Raw genomic sequence first — 18,187 nt, forward strand, 5'->3', positions numbered from 1 at the left:
TTTAAGCAGATTGAAAATCAAAAAACCTGATTCAGAAAGTGTTTTGTGTGTTTAAAAACGTGACTGGCTCGTAACATTGTCCAGGTGCTAACAGAAAACCTGAACACTATGTGGTACTGAAACAAGTAGGGTGACATGGAGTCAGGGGCCCTCTGTTTTCAGACATTTCCAAGCGTATGCCACACTTAGTCATGGAAAGCAGCTTTGTAAATTGTGCCCAAAGTGTTAATTATTTTCTTCTGCTTTCCAGTGTATAGTGTCTTACATTGGATATCCATACTTTCTGTGTTAACTTGCTTATTTATCTCTTGATGGTTATCTTGAATTTATACTTTTTAATTGCATGTCATGCATAGATTGAAACTTTCAATTTATAGCCGTATCGAACAAATAGGTTTCAGAAGTCAGTATGAGGTACTGAAAGTAGTGTTGGTGAATGCATGGATCGAGAGTCCATATTCTTGCTCTGCTGATACTGCACTAGGTGCACTGCTGTAATCGTTGCACCTTCAGGACTGGTGTAATACCGCCTGATTGCATTCAACAATTTGCCCTACCAGTCAATGGTCTTGATTGGAATTGGTGCTTTGGAGCTTTTCTTTAAAACTGTGTAAGCAACTGACAACTTTAATACCCCTGCCCTAAAACACCTGGTCTAACTGATTTACTATGATCATAGAATCATAAACAGCCAGCCAGATGCAAGTATCGCAGCATACAATAAATTGTATGATTTTACATAATCTTATTTGAAAGTGCAGTCTCGGAAAACATTCTAAGTACTGGCTTGTCAATTATTATGAGACATTAGATTTGGTAAATTAAACCTAATCAGTTTGTCCCAGTGCTTAACCCATATTCCGATTCTGCTCTTTCAAGTAAGTCAAGTAGTCATAAACCACTTTAAATAAGTAAAGATTAACAGAAAGGGTTAGCCCCATTTTATCCTTTATGCAAAGACAACAGTTATGTAGACTAATTGACCTTCTTTTGTATCCCATTCAAGTTCAGACCAACAAGCCGGTCTGACACCTAATCCATTATAAAGGTTCGAGAACTAAAAGAGATTTATTTTTTGTATCTACTTTGAACATGACTGCTACAACATGTTTTCCAATGGCCAGTCAGGTGTGGCTTAACATAAGTGTCCACCCAATCAAGAGCTTACTGCAACCCTTAGGCTAGAGGGAGCTCTAGACTCGAACTTGCTTACTACAATTGGACAAAGCACACGTGAAAAGGTTCAAGCAGGTACTAGCCTTTTGTAAATTGTGGATCTATCTTGTGGCTCTCAGTATGAGCTTTGATATGAATGGGCAATTTAAAGAAAGATTGTTTATTTGTGTGGTCATTTAGGAGAAGGGATTCCAAGATTTGGCACAGCCTCTCATTTTGAGATGCTACACTGTCTGCCGTTGCCTGATTGTGTTGTATTAATTCTTATAAAGGAGGTTGCTGTTGTTTTGAGGGGGCCCCGATGAGTGACTCTTTTTGTGAGATGAGCTGGTGTTCTAAATCTTGGACTGCTTTTTCTCGAAGAAATTTCACTAGCAAAGGAACAGTTTTGATATTGCATAGTTTCAATTAATCATAATAAAGATGAGCAAGGACAAGCACCAACATTGACTTGTTGAATCGCTGAAATAATTTAGTTGAAATATCCAGAATTGGAGTAGAACTTTGGCTCGATGGAAAGAGCAAGCAATATGGATGTTGAAAGACCCTGGAGCTCACTGTGATACTTCATGCCCATCCATCCCTGACCCACGCTCCATATTCACCAGGGGGTGTCTTATTGGCTCCTTTACTGGCCTCCTTCTTAGACCAAGTACACTTTGCTTGCATGAGAATCTGTCCTATTGGTGACATAGGCTTTCATTGTGTCTAGCTGGCAAGCAGGCTAACTTTCAAGACTTATGGTGCAAGTGTAGAGGGGCTACCTATTCTCCGATGATTCATACCCACTTAACCAAAGGCTGCTTCTGTTCTCTCCAGAACACTGTCCATTTCCAAGTTCTGTAAGGCATCCGTGTACGTTGGCTCCACATACGTTCACTGTACACTATTTATCGCTCATCTGTAAGTTGTTATAGGGTACTCTGCACCTCATCTGTCAGTAGTTGGTACAAACAAGAACTGGTTGTAGCAGTATGATTGGGGCTAAAAGGAAATGGATATAGGGTGACCACTCACTCCATGTTATTAGGGACACTATCCAGCCCTGAACGTTTCACCTGCAAATCATGGTTTTCAGGTGTTTTTATCTGATTAGTTCAAAGGAAACAAAACCAGATCACCACTCCCAGATTTGACTAGTATATCACATCAAAGTCGAGAATTGGAAACCGTGCCCGTAATGAACTGAATGAAGATGCATATCCTAGCTGATATGTAGCCGTAAGGAAAAGCTTCTTGTGCGCAGTAACTCCAGTATTCTTAATAGTACAGGTGCTCTTCAATGCACGTTTCATGGCCCCTCCCCCCTCTTTATGGTCAGAGTGTTTCCTAATGCCTTTACATTTATGGAATGTAGGGGATAAGTGTACAGGGTTAGATTAACAGTTAACGCAGTTTTGACTCCTTTATATTAATGACATTATTACGAATTACATATCTGTACAGCAGAGCCATATTAAAGATATTTTTAGCAGTTGAAATCGTGAGAATACACCAGACTCCTGTGACTGATTATAGATTGAAGCAAAGTGGGGGTTATGATAGAAGCAAAAGCAGGGGTTAGGATCACAATTTCCGAACACAATAAACAAAATGCTGGTACTGCCCACTTCTGGAAAAGTGTTTTTGTTTTTTTACATTGCTCTTACTTCTTGTGAATTTCAGTTTGCCTTGGGGTTTTTGTTTAAAAAAATATACTTGCATCTATTTATTAGCATTTAAGAATCAAAGGCACATGCACGCCCCTCCTCTCCCTGTCACACAAGCATAATATGGCAGAACACTTATCTTTGTCTGATGTTAAAAACTAAAGTCGTTCATGTTCTTTCCCTTACAGAATAAGGCAGCTGGAAGACCCAAAGGCAAGATTCCCCCTTCCTCTTCAGTGAAGTTAGCTGCTAACCGTAGCACTGCAGGAGCCCGCAGGAGACGGACACGATGCCGCAAGTGCGAGGCCTGTCTGCGCACAGAATGTGGGGAGTGTCACTTTTGCAAAGATATGAAGAAGTTTGGGGGACCTGGAAGGATGAAACAGTCCTGCATTATGAGACAGTGCATTGCTGTAAGTATTTTTCAGAAAACCGTAAGTAGAATGTATTCTTTCCATCTGTAGCAAATATCCTATTCACTTGAAGTCTGTTTTACTTTTATGTAGACTTCAGGGCCTTCATAATAATAATAATAATAATAATACTGAAAGCGCGAGCGGCTACCTCCATAGGAAGTGTCCCGGCGCTCGGTGGGCAGAGTAGGAAAGAAGATCTATTGCCTGAAAAGCCAAGTTTTCAGCAATCTCCTAAAACTGGGTTCAGAGGAAGCCTGTTGTAATTCGGGCGGCAAGGTGTTCCACAAAAGTGCTGTGCTTGCGGAGAAAGTTCTGCCACCGAACCTAGCCCTTTTCACTCGAGGGACACACAGATGCACCTGGCAGTTAGATCGATGGAGTCTAGCCTGGGAGTATCTAGGCAGACGTGTTTTAGATAGTTCGGACAGGTACCGTGTAGGGCTCTATAAGCCAAAGTGAGGGCCTTAAATTTTATCGGGCTGGCCACCGGCAACCAGTGTAGCATGCGAAGGTGCGGGGAAATATGGTGTTTAAAAGGAACATGCCTCCGCAATCTCACAGCCGAATTTTGGACGGTCTGCAGCCTTTGTATTAGAAATTTCGGGAGTCCTAAATAGAGACCACTGGCATAATCAAGCCTCGAGGTAACCATGGCGTGAATAACCGTCTTCCGGCAACCCTCCGGGAGTAGTTGGAGAAATCTCAGTAGGTTCCTAAGTTTGCTTAGGCAGACTCCTGCCACTTGCTGTATATGAGGGGCGAAAGATAGGTCATCATCCCATGTGACCCCCAGGTTTTTTGCCTTAGAGCTAGAGATCGGTGCTGGACCCATCTCGGCCGGCCACCAGAGCTCGGCGGGAGGGTGGTCGCCTTTCCCAAAGAAGATAACCTCTCCCGCGTTCTGTTTCAGTTTGTTAGTATTCATCCAGCAAGCCACATCGCGAAGGCAGCCCTTGAAATTAGAAAAGGCAGCCTCCGACACTTCGGAGTATGGAAAAACCAATTGGGTGTCATCAGCGTAGGAAATTGCAGTGACCCCCCAATTGGCAATCGGCGTGAACAGCGGAGCAAGATAAATATTAAAAAGCAGCGGGCTGAGAGCCGACCCCTGTGGAACCCCGCAATGCAGTCTCCTGGATTTAGACGAGAAGGCGCCCATGGCCACCTTCTGAGACCTGTCCGACCGATATACGAATGGAGCCAGCCCAGTGCCTGCTCCTGGAAGCCGATCTCTACCAAGCGTTGTTCCAGCCTGACGTGGTCTACCGTATCAAAGGAGGCCAATAGATCCAGGAGCACCAGCATCGCCGATGCTCCTGAATCCAGCGACCACCTAACTGACTCGGCAACCTCAATCAGAGCGGTCTCGGTGCTGAAGCCGGCTCGAAAGCCTGACTGAGTTTCATGGAGCACAATATTGTCCTCCGTGAATTTGTTAAGCTGCCGCTGAATACGTTTTTCTAACATTTTGCCCGGAGCCGCCAGTAATGAAATGGGGCGAAGGTTGCTCAAATCCTCAGGAGCACCATTCGGTTTTTTTTCAGTGGGAGGATGGTGGCTTGCTTCCAACTCTCCGGAAACACACCGGAAGAGATGGACGTATTCCAGATGTGTTGAAGGGTGGGTGCAATAAATTCGGTCATTAAGCTCCAGAGTTTTGGTGGGCAGGGATCATCCGGGGAGCCTGATTTGCACCTATTTAGCTCCTGTGTGACCGCCTCCAATGAGACAGGTTGAAATTGACATAGGGTCGATTGAGGGACCCTAAACCCCACTCAGTCTGACATAACGGTGTGGCTTGCTGGGGTAAAAGTACCAAACACTTTCAGAATTTTGTTCTCAAAATGTTCAGAGATATTTTCGCACAGTTTGTCTGACGGGGTGACATCCAGCTCGATACATCTCGGTTTGAAGAAGGACTGCACTATCTTAAACACTTCTTTACTAGAATGTTCTGCTTGTTGAATGGAGGTGGTAAAAAAAAGTTTCCTTGCTTTCTTTATGGATTTAATGAAAAACACGAATGGCTGTTTTATATCTAGCCCTCGCCTGAGCGCAGTAGCTTGACCTCCAAATTCTCTCTAATCTCTTGCAGGCTGACTTCTCCGTCTTAGCTCCAAGGAAAACCAAGGGGCAGAGGGAGAGCCCCTGCGCGACATTGCCCGTATTGCAGGCGCAATAGATGTCACCATATCTCCTATCCATTGTGACATAGCCACTGCATCCCTATTTACTTCAGAAGAAAGTATTGGGAGATTACGAGTCAGGACAGGGCCCATAGTCTCAGGGACTAATTTTTTCCATTGTCTCTGCAAAAAGGAGTACCTCCCCGTCTCTGGCCCTCCCCCTGGCAGCCTGACCATAAACAGGATCAGAGCGTGATCCGACCAAAGCAGCGCTTGCGGAGTATCCACCGACAGCTCCCTGATATTCGAGAATATCAAATCAAGCGTATGGCCTGCTTTGTGTGTCGGACCTGTGCTAGACAATATCAGGGTGGCGGCACTAAGTGTAGAAATGAGCCGCTCCGCGAGCGGACACGCTGCTTTCTCCGCATGAACATTGAAGTCTCCTACCACTATAAAGTGAGCGTGAAGAATGGAATTTTGGACGATGGCGTCTAAAAGCGCCGTAGAAGCCTCCTCTGAACAGTCTGGGGGACGGTAAATAACCATACCTGCCAGTGACTGACGTGAGTTGACTTGTAAGGAAAAATGCAGGCCTTCCACCCCTGCGATCGTGGACGGAATGGAGGACGTGAGCGTGTAACAATCCCTAAAGATCAGGGCCACCCCCCCCCGCCCCTTTTACCACCCACCCGATTGGAGAAGCTAATTTTAAAGCTGATTGGCACCGCCAGGGCAACCGCGGTCATAGTGTGGTCGTTCAGCCTCGTTTCCGTTAAGAACAGGGCATCCCACTCACCGTCCTCTAACAGTAGCCAGATGTCATTGGCATGTTTTACCAAGGATCGGCAGTTTAGAAGACCCGCCTTCAAGCTGCCACCACAAAGGTCGGTCTTGTCACACGGCTTAGGGGGGGAGCACTGTCTAACTGGATTGGGCCAACACAGCGAGATACCACAATGCGGACAGGCCTGTGAACTGGGGTCTGTCGCTCGGTCAAGTGTAGAGAATCTACAAGGCAGACTTGGTTCCAGCCTTAATAGTTCCTCTCTAGACCAGACAATCCTATCTGCACCTGACCCAAAACTAGCATCCTGACAGGCCCTGGCCGCGTTCCGGGCGCAGACGGGCTTGCCTTTGGTGCGCCTTCGGCGCGCCATTGGCGTGCCCGCTGCGCACGTCCGCTGCGTGGCCTTGGACACATACTCTTTATGGGAGGGTACCCGGAAGTAATTCTGTGAGGGGGAGGAGTCTCGTCCCTCCGTTCAAGCGGCACAGATAGCTGTGACGGACCAGGGACCGACCAGGGATGTGCAAAAGGCAAGGTACAAAAGATACAAATGTACAGATACTGCCAGAGATTCACCCACACTGTTCTTAAAATTAGTTTTGTATTAAAAAACCACAGGTTTGTACAGATGCTTAAAACGAAAGGTGGTTCTCCAATCAACCACGCAGACGCCTAATATGCCTCCCAAGAACAATCAGTCGCAGAATACCAGCGCCTCTCTCACGCTGCTCACACATGCAGACCGTGCCCCTGGGTGCAAAGGATGTGTGTGCCCATTTTCTGCACCCCGTGGCAGTTTTGTACTACCGAAACGGCTGCCGATGTTTATGGGCCCCTTCTGTAATAGATAGCGCACGCACTATATGTGCACAAGCACTATCGTTGAGGGGAGTTACCTCACTTGTATAGGGGTCGGGACCCATTCAATGAGGGGAACATTTTGCCTCTGCATCATCATATTACAAATGCGGGCACAGAGTCAAAGATGCTGTGAGAAGACGCTCTGACTGTGTGCCCTGGAATGGTGACACACAGTCCGTGTGACCCATGAAGGCAGGGAGTAAAGGGGCCCCTTGCACGCCTCAGACGTCTCCCTGCAGGCAGGTGCAGTCCCTCACTTTACCTACTTGCAAGGGATCGCTGTCATCCCTTTATTAAGCAAGCAGCATTGCCATGTGCACAAAGAAAGAGAGGCTGACTGCTTCAAACTGCCTTTAACTAATGTGCTGTCCTGGAGGCAAGTCATTATGTGTAATATAGTGACTAACCCGGTTTCTGGCCAGCGCACCTAGTTACTGTGCGCCCCATCAATAATACAGGCCCAGATAGGCAGGGGAAACAAATGTAGGCGTTGCAGTGCTGAACTTGTTCCTGAAAAGTAATGGAAAGCCCCATGCAACCTACTTTTGCTAATTTCAGGCACAGTGATACTGCAGTACTATTCAGTTTGTCATTGATCTGAACAGTAAATTTCCCCTTTAACCTCTATCGCACAGTTCTGAATTGATTTAATACAGCAATGTGTTTAACTTCTGTTTCTGTTGAAAATATGATCTTTGCGGTCGGTCATCGTGCATAATACTCTTCCTGTATGTTTAATGTCTTGTATATAGAATACTATTTTCTGTGTGGCACATGATTAATTTAAGTAATACTTCTAAACCATAAGCTTCCAGCCAGTAGTGCCCTTATGGTACTTCAAATACAGAAGGGAGAGCGTTTTGACACCAGTGTGCATGTGAATCAGAAAAGAAGCACCAATTTGCAGATTTTTACAAACTTGTTACTGTTGGTTGATCTTGTGCAGGCAACAGCTTTTGCAGTCTATTGCGTTTTTTTGGTTTTTTAAAAACTGTATTTAGTGAATTTCTGTAATAGTATGAAGATAAAACACATTGCAGGAGGCTTGTCTGATAGGCCCACAGTAGTAAACAGTGAAAGGTGATTATTTCATTGGAAATTCGCCCTTTCATAAAACTTACTATATTTCAACACTGATGCATAAGTGAACCTTTCCTTCTAGTATTTCACATTTCCAGTTACTCTTAGCCTTTATTCTTCTCCCCACCTCAGTGGTGCTACACACTAGTGAAGTTGTAAACCTCATAAACTAAGTCAAAACTGAATTTTGTGTGCAGGCGCAGTAGCCTGTCTGGCAGGGTCCTCCAGTCAACAACAACCTGGAGCAATTATTAACATTTCCTGACTCTCACCCGTCCTTAGTGTGGGTTCTACTCCAACCACATAGTAGCTCCAGAAACTTTTTCACTAGCTGTTAAAACTAAAGCTCAGTGTGGTAAGTACCAATTTGCTGGATATCGTCCAAATTTGAGGCAGCAATGGCTCTTTCCCTCATAGCCGTATGATTTCTGGCAAGAATATGATCTATTAGTAGAAATGTCAAATAATAAGGGGCTATGTTATAATTGCATTAACATGGCTAATAATTTAGTCAAGCTGAAGATGGTACCCAATATTTGTACGTTTGGCTGAGAGCATCCCCTATTTGGATCGTGCTGTAAATTGTGCTTATTTTTTCAGTTTTGTACATTTCCTAACTACAACAATGTTACGGAGTCTTGCAAATTCAGGCAGTTTGGTTTGTGAACCGGACAAGTTAGATGGTTTCTGTTTAATTTTCAAGGCCACGATATCTTAAAAGTAATCTGGAGTGTCTGTATGATTATGAACTGACATGCCAAGAAGCTATACGACTTAATGATGAAATTATACATATACATTGAAGGAGTATTGTTAAAAACCTGAATCTGAAAGCATCAGGTTAGTGTTAGATTCCTTACCATAGAATATCCCCAGGCGTCAGACTGGATCCGGAAAGTTTTGCGTTGCAGATCCCCTGCGCGTCGGTAGGCGTCCTCTGCGGCTCCGCGTCCGTCGACGGCATCGTGATCGCTGGGATGACGTTGTCGGAGTACTTAGGCGCCGCCCTCGCGCGCTGACGTCGGTTATTTTTTTTTTCCGCTCCAGTAACTGCAGATCCGGGAAGAACAGTACTCCTAGTCATTTTTTGACTAAACGTTTTCGATCTCTTTTGGATCTTCTCGAGTCAATTCTCGGTGCCGATAGGGATGCCCAGGTTCAAACCCTGCTACAACTGTAACCGCATGATGTCGGTTACCGACCCCCACAGTCGGTGCCTTTGCTGCCTCGGGCCGACCACGATGACAAGTCATGCCCCGACTGCCGGTCCTTGACGTCGAAGGCTAGGCGGGAGCGGTCCAGTAAGTGCCTCGAGCTCCTGCAGTCGGCCCGCGCCGCTCTAGGTCCCGGTCCAGGAGGAGGTCGAGGGACCGGTTGCGGGGCCACAGTCATCACAGCGAGTCGACACCACTTGTCAGGATCCAAGTCCTCAGGTAAGTCGAGGCACAAGAAGTCGAAGAAGCGGCATCGCTCTTCTGACTCCCCCCGACGCTTGCGCAACGCGGCCGGGGTTTCAGGCGAAACCGCACATGCGGCTCCACCGGACCTGCAAGCGCCGCGTCCAGCTCCACACCCGCCGGTCCCTGGGCTGCACTCGACGCCAGAGGAGATCAGTGCCTTCCTCATGGCCATGAGGTCGCGCTTCCCTCTGTCGGATCTCAGGCCCGCGGGTGCGTCTTGGAGCCCAAGCAGGCCGGAGCCTCCTGTGCCATCGGGTGCTAAGACCCTGGCACCGTCGGGTGCTTCGGCGCCGCAGGGTTCCTCAGGATCCAGGCCTGGATCCGTGACGATGTCGGTCGACCAGATCTGGCGCCGTCTTCGATGCCGATCGGTGAGCCCTTCACCGACGACCCGGCTCCATCATTTATGCCTGACTTTCAGGAGATCGATGACAAGGGGGATTGGGAGGGTTCTGAGGACCCTCTGGCACTGCAGTGCTAGTTGAGCCAGGACTGGGCAGATGAACTAGGGGAGGCCAGTGGTCTGGACACTACGCCCGACACAGGATTTGTCTCCACTCCTGCCGTGGCTACGGAGGAGGGGGCTGCTTACAGCGTGGTGATGACTAGTGCAGCCAAGGCCTTGGCTCTTGAACTCCCAGTCGCGGCCGGGAGGACTAACCTCCTCACTGAGGTGCTCAAACCACAGGCAAGCTCCGACAGAGCCTCTCCTGCCGTTTAACGAAGCCCTCACTGACGTTCTGTTGGGCACCTGGTCCAGGCCCTCTACAGGCCTCCCTGTAGATTGGAACGTGGCCCGACACCACAGCCCGGCTCCGGGCGATCCCAGTTTCCTGTCCGTTCACCCCACCCCTGAGAGCCTGGTGATTCAGGCCTCAACCTCCCAGACCGCATTCCCGACCGCCCCTCTGGATAGGGAATCCAAAAGGTACGATCAGTTCGGGAAGAAACTGTTCTCCTCACCGAGTTTGGGGTTGCGGTCTGTCAACACCGCCTGCCTTTTTTGCCGTTACACCCACTCTCTGTGGGATACGGTTGCGGAAGTGCTGCCGCAGTGCCCGGCGGAGGCCAAGGCAAAGCTTACCCAAGCCCTAGCAGAGGGACTGGATGCAGCACGCTATTCCATTCGGTGTGGACTGGATACCACGGACACCCTAGGCAGGGCGATTGCAATGACGGTGGCGGTTCGCCGCCACGCCTGGCTGAGGTCGGCCAATTTTTCGGGGGATGTCCAAGCCTCCCTTATGGACATGCCCTTTGATGGTCATCTCCTCTTTGGCGACAAGGCAGACAGTGCGCTGGAGCGTTTCAAGGACTCCAGGGCTACGGCCAAGACCTTGGGCCTCGGCCAACGCCAGCAAACTTCCGCCTTTTCGTGGCAAGGAAGGGGCATCCCCTCACGTCCAGCTAGCCACAGACCACAGAACCAACCTCAACGCGGACGTGGTAACCGCCAGTCCACACCCGCAGCATCTGCCTCAAAATCCTCCTAGTCCAAGTTTTCTGGCCCATTGGATGCCAGTGGGGGGCAGGGTTTGCCATCACCTCCTCCACTGGCGCTCCATCACGTCGGACAGGTGGGTGCTGCAAATCGTCCGAAGGGGCTACTCCCTCCCCTTCGAGGCGACCCCTCCAACCATGCCACCGCAGTACTACCGCATGTCGGGGGATCACTTGCAACTTCTGCAGAAGGAAGTTACGACCCTCTTGGCCAAGGGGGCCGTCAAGCGCGTTCCTGGGCCAGAAGTAGGACGTGGTTGCTGCTCCCACTACTTTCTGGTACCCAAGAAGGGCAAAGGAGGCCTACGCCCTATCTTTGACCTACGGAGCGTCAACAGCTTCTTCCGGAAGGAGAAGTTAAAATGTGTGCTTTGGCTCAGGTCCTAGTTGCCTTGGACCCAGAAGACTGGATGGTGGCGTTGGACTTGCAGGACGCGTATTTCTACATCCCCGTCCTGCCGGCGGTTCACGGTAGGTCACGAGCATTTTCAGTTTACCGTGCTCCCCTTCGGCCTTACCAGTGCCCCACGGGTGTTCACGAAAGTGATGGCGGTGGTCGCGGCTCATCTGCGCAGATTAGGGTTTTCCGTCTTCTCCTATCTCGACGATTGGTTGTTGAAGGCGGGCTCGCCCCAGACTGTCGTCGTCCCTCCTCCAGACTACGGCCGACCTCCTGCACTCGCTGGGGTTCTCCATCAACGTGCCGAAGTCACACCTGTGCCCCTCTCAGAAGCTCCTTTTCATCGGAGCGGTTCTGGACTCAGCGCATTTTCGGGTGTATCCCCCCGAACAGCGGGTTCAGGATATTCAGGCTGATTCCGGTCTTTCAGCTGTTATCCTGAGTCTCGGTCAGGTTGACGCTGCGGCTCCTAGGGCTGAGTACCTCCTGCATCCTTCTAGCGCATCACGCCCGGTTGCGGATGCAGGCTCTGCAGTGGGACCTGAAGTTTCAGTGGGCACAGCATCAGGGCAACCTGTCCGACCACGTCCGGATCTCGGAGGGCACTGCAAAACAGTTCCAGTGGTGGCTCACAAACCGTGATTGGGTCAGCGGCAGATCTCGCTTCCTACCCAAACCGGAGCACGTAGTGGTGACGGATGCGTCCCTCCTGGGATGGGGGGCCACATGGGAGAGAGGGGGATCAGAGGCCTCTGGTCTCCGGCTGAGTCCTGGCTCCACATCATCCTTTTGGAGCTGCGGGCGATCAGGCTTGCACTGAAGGCATTCCTTCCCTCTGTCCGGGGAAGTGTAGTGCAGGTGACGGACAACACCACCGTCATATAGTACTGCAAAAAACAGGGCGGGGTGGGGTCGTGGACCCTTTGTCAGGAGGCTCTGCGCCTCTGGCAATGGCTGAAACACCAGGGCGTTTCCCTTGGGGTTCAACACCTGGCAGGTTCCCTGAACAACAGGGCGGACAAACTCAGCCGCCGGTGCATGATGGATCACGAATGGCGTCTGAACTCGGGACGTGGCGCAAGGCCTCTTTCAGCAGTGGGGAGAACCGTGGTTAGATCTAGTCGCCACCAAAGAGAACATGCAATATCATCAGTTCTGCACGTTGGAATTTTCAAGGCGGCACTCGCTCAGACGCTTTTCGTCGCAAGTGGAGCTGCGGTCTGTTGTACTCCTTTCCGCCTATACCACTTCTACCCAGAGTGCTGAAGAAGATCAGGCGTGACCAGGCCCAAGTCATCCTTGTGGCTCCTGACCGGGCACAAAGATACTGGTATCCTGAGCTACTCAGCATGTCAGTCGATTCCCCCGATTCGTCTGCCTCTTCAGGAGGACCTTCTGTCGCAGCAGCAAGGGATGGTCCTCCACCCGAACCTGTCCAGCCTCCACCTCCAGGCGTGGAGATTGAGTGGCGGCATTTGAGGCCATTTGACTTGGCTCCTGAAGTCTATGATGTGATTCTGGCAGCCAGGCGTCCCTCCACGAAATCTGTATACGCCTGCAAATGGAACAAATTTGTGGCATGGTGCACAGCAAAGGCTGTGGATCCCCTCTCTGCCCCCCTTTATGAGGTTCTCCTCTTCCTCCTTTCTCTTGCCCAGCAGGTCTCTACTCTGGGCATTCTTAAGGGCTACCTCTCTGCCATTTCAGCCTTCTTGAGGCTTCCTGATCAGCCTTCTCTTTTCAAGTCCCCTATTGTAAATAGATTCTTGACGGGCATCACGCACATGTTTCCTCCTGTTCCTTTCGTGATGCTTCAGTGGAACTTGAACCTGTTCTAACCCATCTGATGTGCGCTCCTTTTGAGCCACTTCACAATTGCCCTCTTCGTCTTCTGACTCTTAAGACTACATTCCTTGTTGCCATCACCTCTGCCAGAAGAGTGAGTGAGCTCCAGGCTCCATCTTCTAAGCCTCCTTTCCTTTCTGTCCATCCGGACAAAGTTGTTTTAAATACTCGTCCTTCTTTCCTGCCCAAGGTGGTTACGGCCTTTCACATCGGGCAGTCCATCACCTTGCCAACCTTCTTTCCGCATCCTTCGAAGGAGGAAGAGAGGCTCCACCCTCTGGACCCAAAACGTGCGCTCTCCTTCTACCTTGATCGCACACGCCAGTTCCGGGTGGGCGACCATCTCTTTTTTGGTTACGTGGGCGCAAAGAAGGGTCGGGCAGTGCACAAACTAACCATCTCTCGGTGGGTCGTGTTGTGCATCAAGGTCTGTTACACCTTGGCTAGAAAGGAGACCCCAGTTGGGCTGAGGGCCCATTCCACTCTGGCCACGGCGGCTACTACTGCCCTGGGTCGGGGAGTCCCCTTGCAGGACATCTGTCAGGCAGCTACGTTTGCTAGACACTACTTCTCTTCCAGGGGATCCTCATCAATAGTCATAAGCATTAGAATATTCCTACCCATGCGCGGGACCCCGGAAACATTATGTTCGAGGTATATGAGCTGCAGATCCTACACTTAGCAATAGATCGCCACCTGGTGTTGGGCTCGGATGATTGCAGGTTGTTGTCTTCTTGGAAGAAGTCTTTGTAGTCACGAACTAGGTGACTCCTCCCTTGTACAATACTGCGCATGGTCATCGACTCCATCCTCAGATTGTTTTTTTCCACCACTGGGTTCGGATGAAAGTTTTCCGCTCCGGCTAGAAAAGACTTTTCTGCATTTTCGAAACTTTAAACAAACATTTTTCGACATCAAATAGACTTTTCGACATCACCAGCTACATTCTGGTGCGTCGATGCGGGCCGTTGGGCCTATCGGCGCCGTGCTGCCTACACCTCATGGACAGAACTCCATTCAAGAGATGCCCGGTATGTCGAGCAAAATTCCCTCATAGCGACCATCACGAGCTTTGCAACCTCTCTCTCGCCAGAACATGACGAATCGACCTGCACAGCCTGTGCCTCCTTCCGATCGCAGAAGACCATCCGGGATCGGAGGGCCCGTTGACACGAGATGAGATCAGCACCAGCACCGGAGGCCATCTTTGAGGAGGAGATCGTCAAAGAAGACGTCTCGGAGGACGAATATCCAATCGAAGATGTCTCCGAGGATGAGGCTCCACTCGCCGCAGAGTCATACTCGCCTGATCTCCAGATCATATCGGGGGGCAGAGGATTCGGACGATTCAATTCCATCTCGACAACCCGTGAGTACAGCTGCCCCTGCACGGCAGACACTACCCAAACAAAAGGCAACGGTCAGCACTCCGCCCATGGGGCCCAGTCGAGACCGAAATTTACCCTCTAACGCCCCGCCTTCGGGCCCGGCTCCGAGGAAAGAAAATACGCCTTCCGGTGCCTCAGCACCGAAGAAACACCATGTGCCAATTACACCTCCTCCATTGGCACCGAAACATCCTTCGACACCGAAGGACTCGTCGGCACCGAAAACAAACACCCTTCGGTGCCCAAAGACAAGGACACTTCGGCACCCGTACTAAAAGACACATCGGTGCCAAAGCCAAAACCCGTACCGGACCCGAAAGCTTCGACTCCGAAACCTTCCGGTTCCAAAAACAAACAGGGGAAGCCAGTTTCCGGCGCCACAGGCCCAGCAAAACCTGTCTCCACGCCGAAACCTCCAATATCGGTACCAAAGACCCCAGATAAGACTAAACCACCTTCGGCACCAAAAATATTGCCACGGGACTCAATTACTCCTCCTAAGGAAAGAACACTAGACAACCTCTATCGGCACCGAAAAAATCGACGCCGAAGATTATAGAAGAGGAAGAACTGTTTAGACCAGATCCTAGACAGAAAAAAGTCCATATTAATCCAAAAACTGGACATGTGGAAACAATTCCTTATGAAAAAAAAAGACCAGCAGACACACCACTTACACCTGTGATTCCTGCCAAAAAAGACTGTGCAACTTCTCCAATGCACCATTCATCTCCTTCACCTTCTTCCTCTCCTATTACTCCATATATTGAACCTATAACTTCTCCTATTCAATCTCCTGCATCATCACACCACACTGACTAGGAGTATGATTTAGGTGGGGGGTATGATGTACCAGAGCCACATACATACCCTTTAGATGAGGATATCAACACAGAATATCCCAAGGATGACGATGCATATCATTTTGCACCAAACAATGCACCAGACATCCCTGATCCTCAGTACTACCCAACAAAACCTTCCCCTACAGAGGATAGTATTGGTTTTAATCCTTTATTAAACAGAGCTGCACTTTACCATGGGGTTCCTATGCACTCTGGTAATATTTGGGTAGACCTTTGTGACTGTTCAAAAGTGTCTAACAAGACGTCCTCCTCAATGGCATCCATGATCAAGTGAGTCATTAAACATGCTCCAGAGATTTTTAAAGAACCAGTACGGTGTAGTGTGCTAAATCCTAGAATAGAGAAAAAGTATAGGCCAGCACCAGCTGATCCAGTATACATTAAGGGACATCTGCCATTAGACTCCTTGGTAGTGTCAAATGCACGTAAAAGGGCCAATTCTTAAACTTCTGGGGACACACCCCCGCCTTACAAAGAATCCAAGATTATTGATGCGTCAGGGAAACAAATTGCTGCACAAGCAACAAACATATGGCGCATAGCAAATACACAAGCCTTACTCTCACGCTACAACAGGGCTCATTACGATCAACAAGAAAAGTTAATGGATCAACATAAAGATCTGGCAGCAGAGCTTTTACAGGAAGGCAAATTAATATCTAATGCCTCAATTAAATGCTCACTAGATGTAGCTGACACAGCATCCAGAGTAGTTAACATTAGTGTTATTCTCAGGCGTCATGCATGGTTACGCATTTCAGGTTTCAAACCAGAAGTACAAACTACCATCCTGAACCAGCCCTTCAATCGAAACCAATTGTTCGGGCCGGAAGTAGATAATACACTAGAAAAGATGAAGAAAGACACAGACACCACTAAGTCTATGGGGGCATTACAATCCACCCAAACTAGAGGTTCTTTTCGCTGCTCCTCTTATAGAGGAGGCTCCAAGCAGACCGGCGCATACACAAAATCATCTTTTAAAACGCACACAAAAACCTCCTCTAATAAAGGCTATTTTAGAGGAGGATACAAAGGCAATAACAACAAGGGAAGAGGTAGAGGTAATAACAACTGCTCCTCTTCCACTCCTAAACAGTGACTTCCCTCTGCCTCCCCTACAGCATTCCACTCCTGTGGGGGGCAGACTTTCACAGTTCCTACCTGTCTGGAACTCCATCACAACAGACAGGTGAGTAAGACAAAGTATCCAACATGGCTACTGCCTAGAACTCACAGCATCCCCCCCAAACATACCACCCAGGCAGCGTCCAATGTCTGCAGAACACATAACTCTGCTTCAACAGGAAGTTCTAGCACTTCTACAAAAAGATGCTATTCAAGTAGTTCCGTTAGAAAAACAAGAGTTTACTCCCTGTATTTCCTAATTCCGAAAAAGGACGGGACATTAAGACCAATTCTCGATCTCAGGCCCCCCAACCACTACATACAATCAGATCATTTTCACATGATCACTTTACGACCGGTACTCCCACTACTACAACAGGGAGACTTTCTGTCCACACTAGACCTAAAGGACGCCTACTTTCACATTCCAATACATCCTGCGCACAGTAAGTATTTAAGGTTTCTCATACAAGGACAACACTATCAGTTCAAAGTCCTTCCATTCGGGGTCACAACAGCACCACAAGTGTTTACAAAGTGCTTAGCAGTAGTGGCAGCACATCTCAGAAGACAACAAATACATGTCTTCCCCCTACCTCGACTACTGGCTCATAAAAGCAAAATCGTTCAACCAGTGTGCACAACACACAAAACAAACAATTCAAACACTGCACAACTTAGGGTTTACGATAAACTACACCAAGTCGCACCTAGAGCCTTCGCACGTTCATCAATATCTAAGAGCTACTATAAACACATCTGTAGCTCTAGCGTATCCCAGTCAAGCCAGGATTCAAAGTATTCAGAACTTAGTCTCCCTTTTTCAATGCCAGCACTCTCTCCAAGCCAGAGTGTTCATGAAACTAATAGGCATGATGGCGTCTTGCATCTTTATAGTTCCTCACCCAAGACTGCAAATGCGCCCACTACAAGAATGTCTAGCACAACAGTGGAATCAGGCTCAAGGTCTGCTCTCAGACCTGGTGTTGGTAGACAGCTGTACATATCGCTCTCTGCAATGGTGGAACACCAAAAACTTGACAAAGGGATGACCATTCCTAGATTCTGTTCCACAGATAGTACTCACGACAGATGCATCCCTCACAGGATGGGGAGCCCATCTCTTGCATTATACCACACAAGGTCAGTGGAACAATCAACCAAAACAGTTCCACATCAACCATTTAGAGTTGCTAGCAATTTTCCTAGCACTCAAAACTTTTCAAGTACAAATCCAAAACAAAGCTGTCTTAGTCCGGACGGACAATATGACAGCCATGTATTATATACAAAAACAGGGGGGGGGGACACACTCTGCAACTGTCCCAACTTGCACAGAACATTTGTAGATGGGCCTACCCTCAAAACATACATCTGACAGTAGAACACCTTCCAGGAATTCACAACCAGATAGCAGATCTGTTGAGTCGCCAGTCACAACAGATTCATGAATGGGAGTTGCACCCACAAGTTCTTCAACCATTCTTCCAAATGTGGGGGCA

The 18,187-nt window shown here is 48.7% G+C and overlaps 1 protein-coding gene across 7 annotated transcripts in view; it reads left to right on the top strand.

The window, feature by feature from the left end:
• The window catches only part of KDM2B (lysine demethylase 2B), a 1,060,697-nt gene that overhangs the window by 691,494 nt on the left and 351,016 nt on the right, over window positions 1–18,187 (top strand). For all 7 annotated transcript variants that reach the window (XM_086943000.1, XM_086942999.1, XM_086942995.1 and 4 more), the window contains exon 14: window positions 3,014–3,238. In XM_086943000.1, the coding sequence (XP_086799126.1) occupies window positions 3,014–3,238 (225 nt within the window). The remainder of the gene's footprint in view (window positions 1–3,013; window positions 3,239–18,187) is intronic.

The sequence above is a fragment of the Lissotriton vulgaris genome, chromosome 11 (genome assembly GCF_964263255.1).
Source record: "Lissotriton vulgaris chromosome 11, aLisVul1.2, whole genome shotgun sequence".
Lineage (NCBI taxonomy): Eukaryota > Metazoa > Chordata > Amphibia > Caudata > Salamandridae > Lissotriton > Lissotriton vulgaris.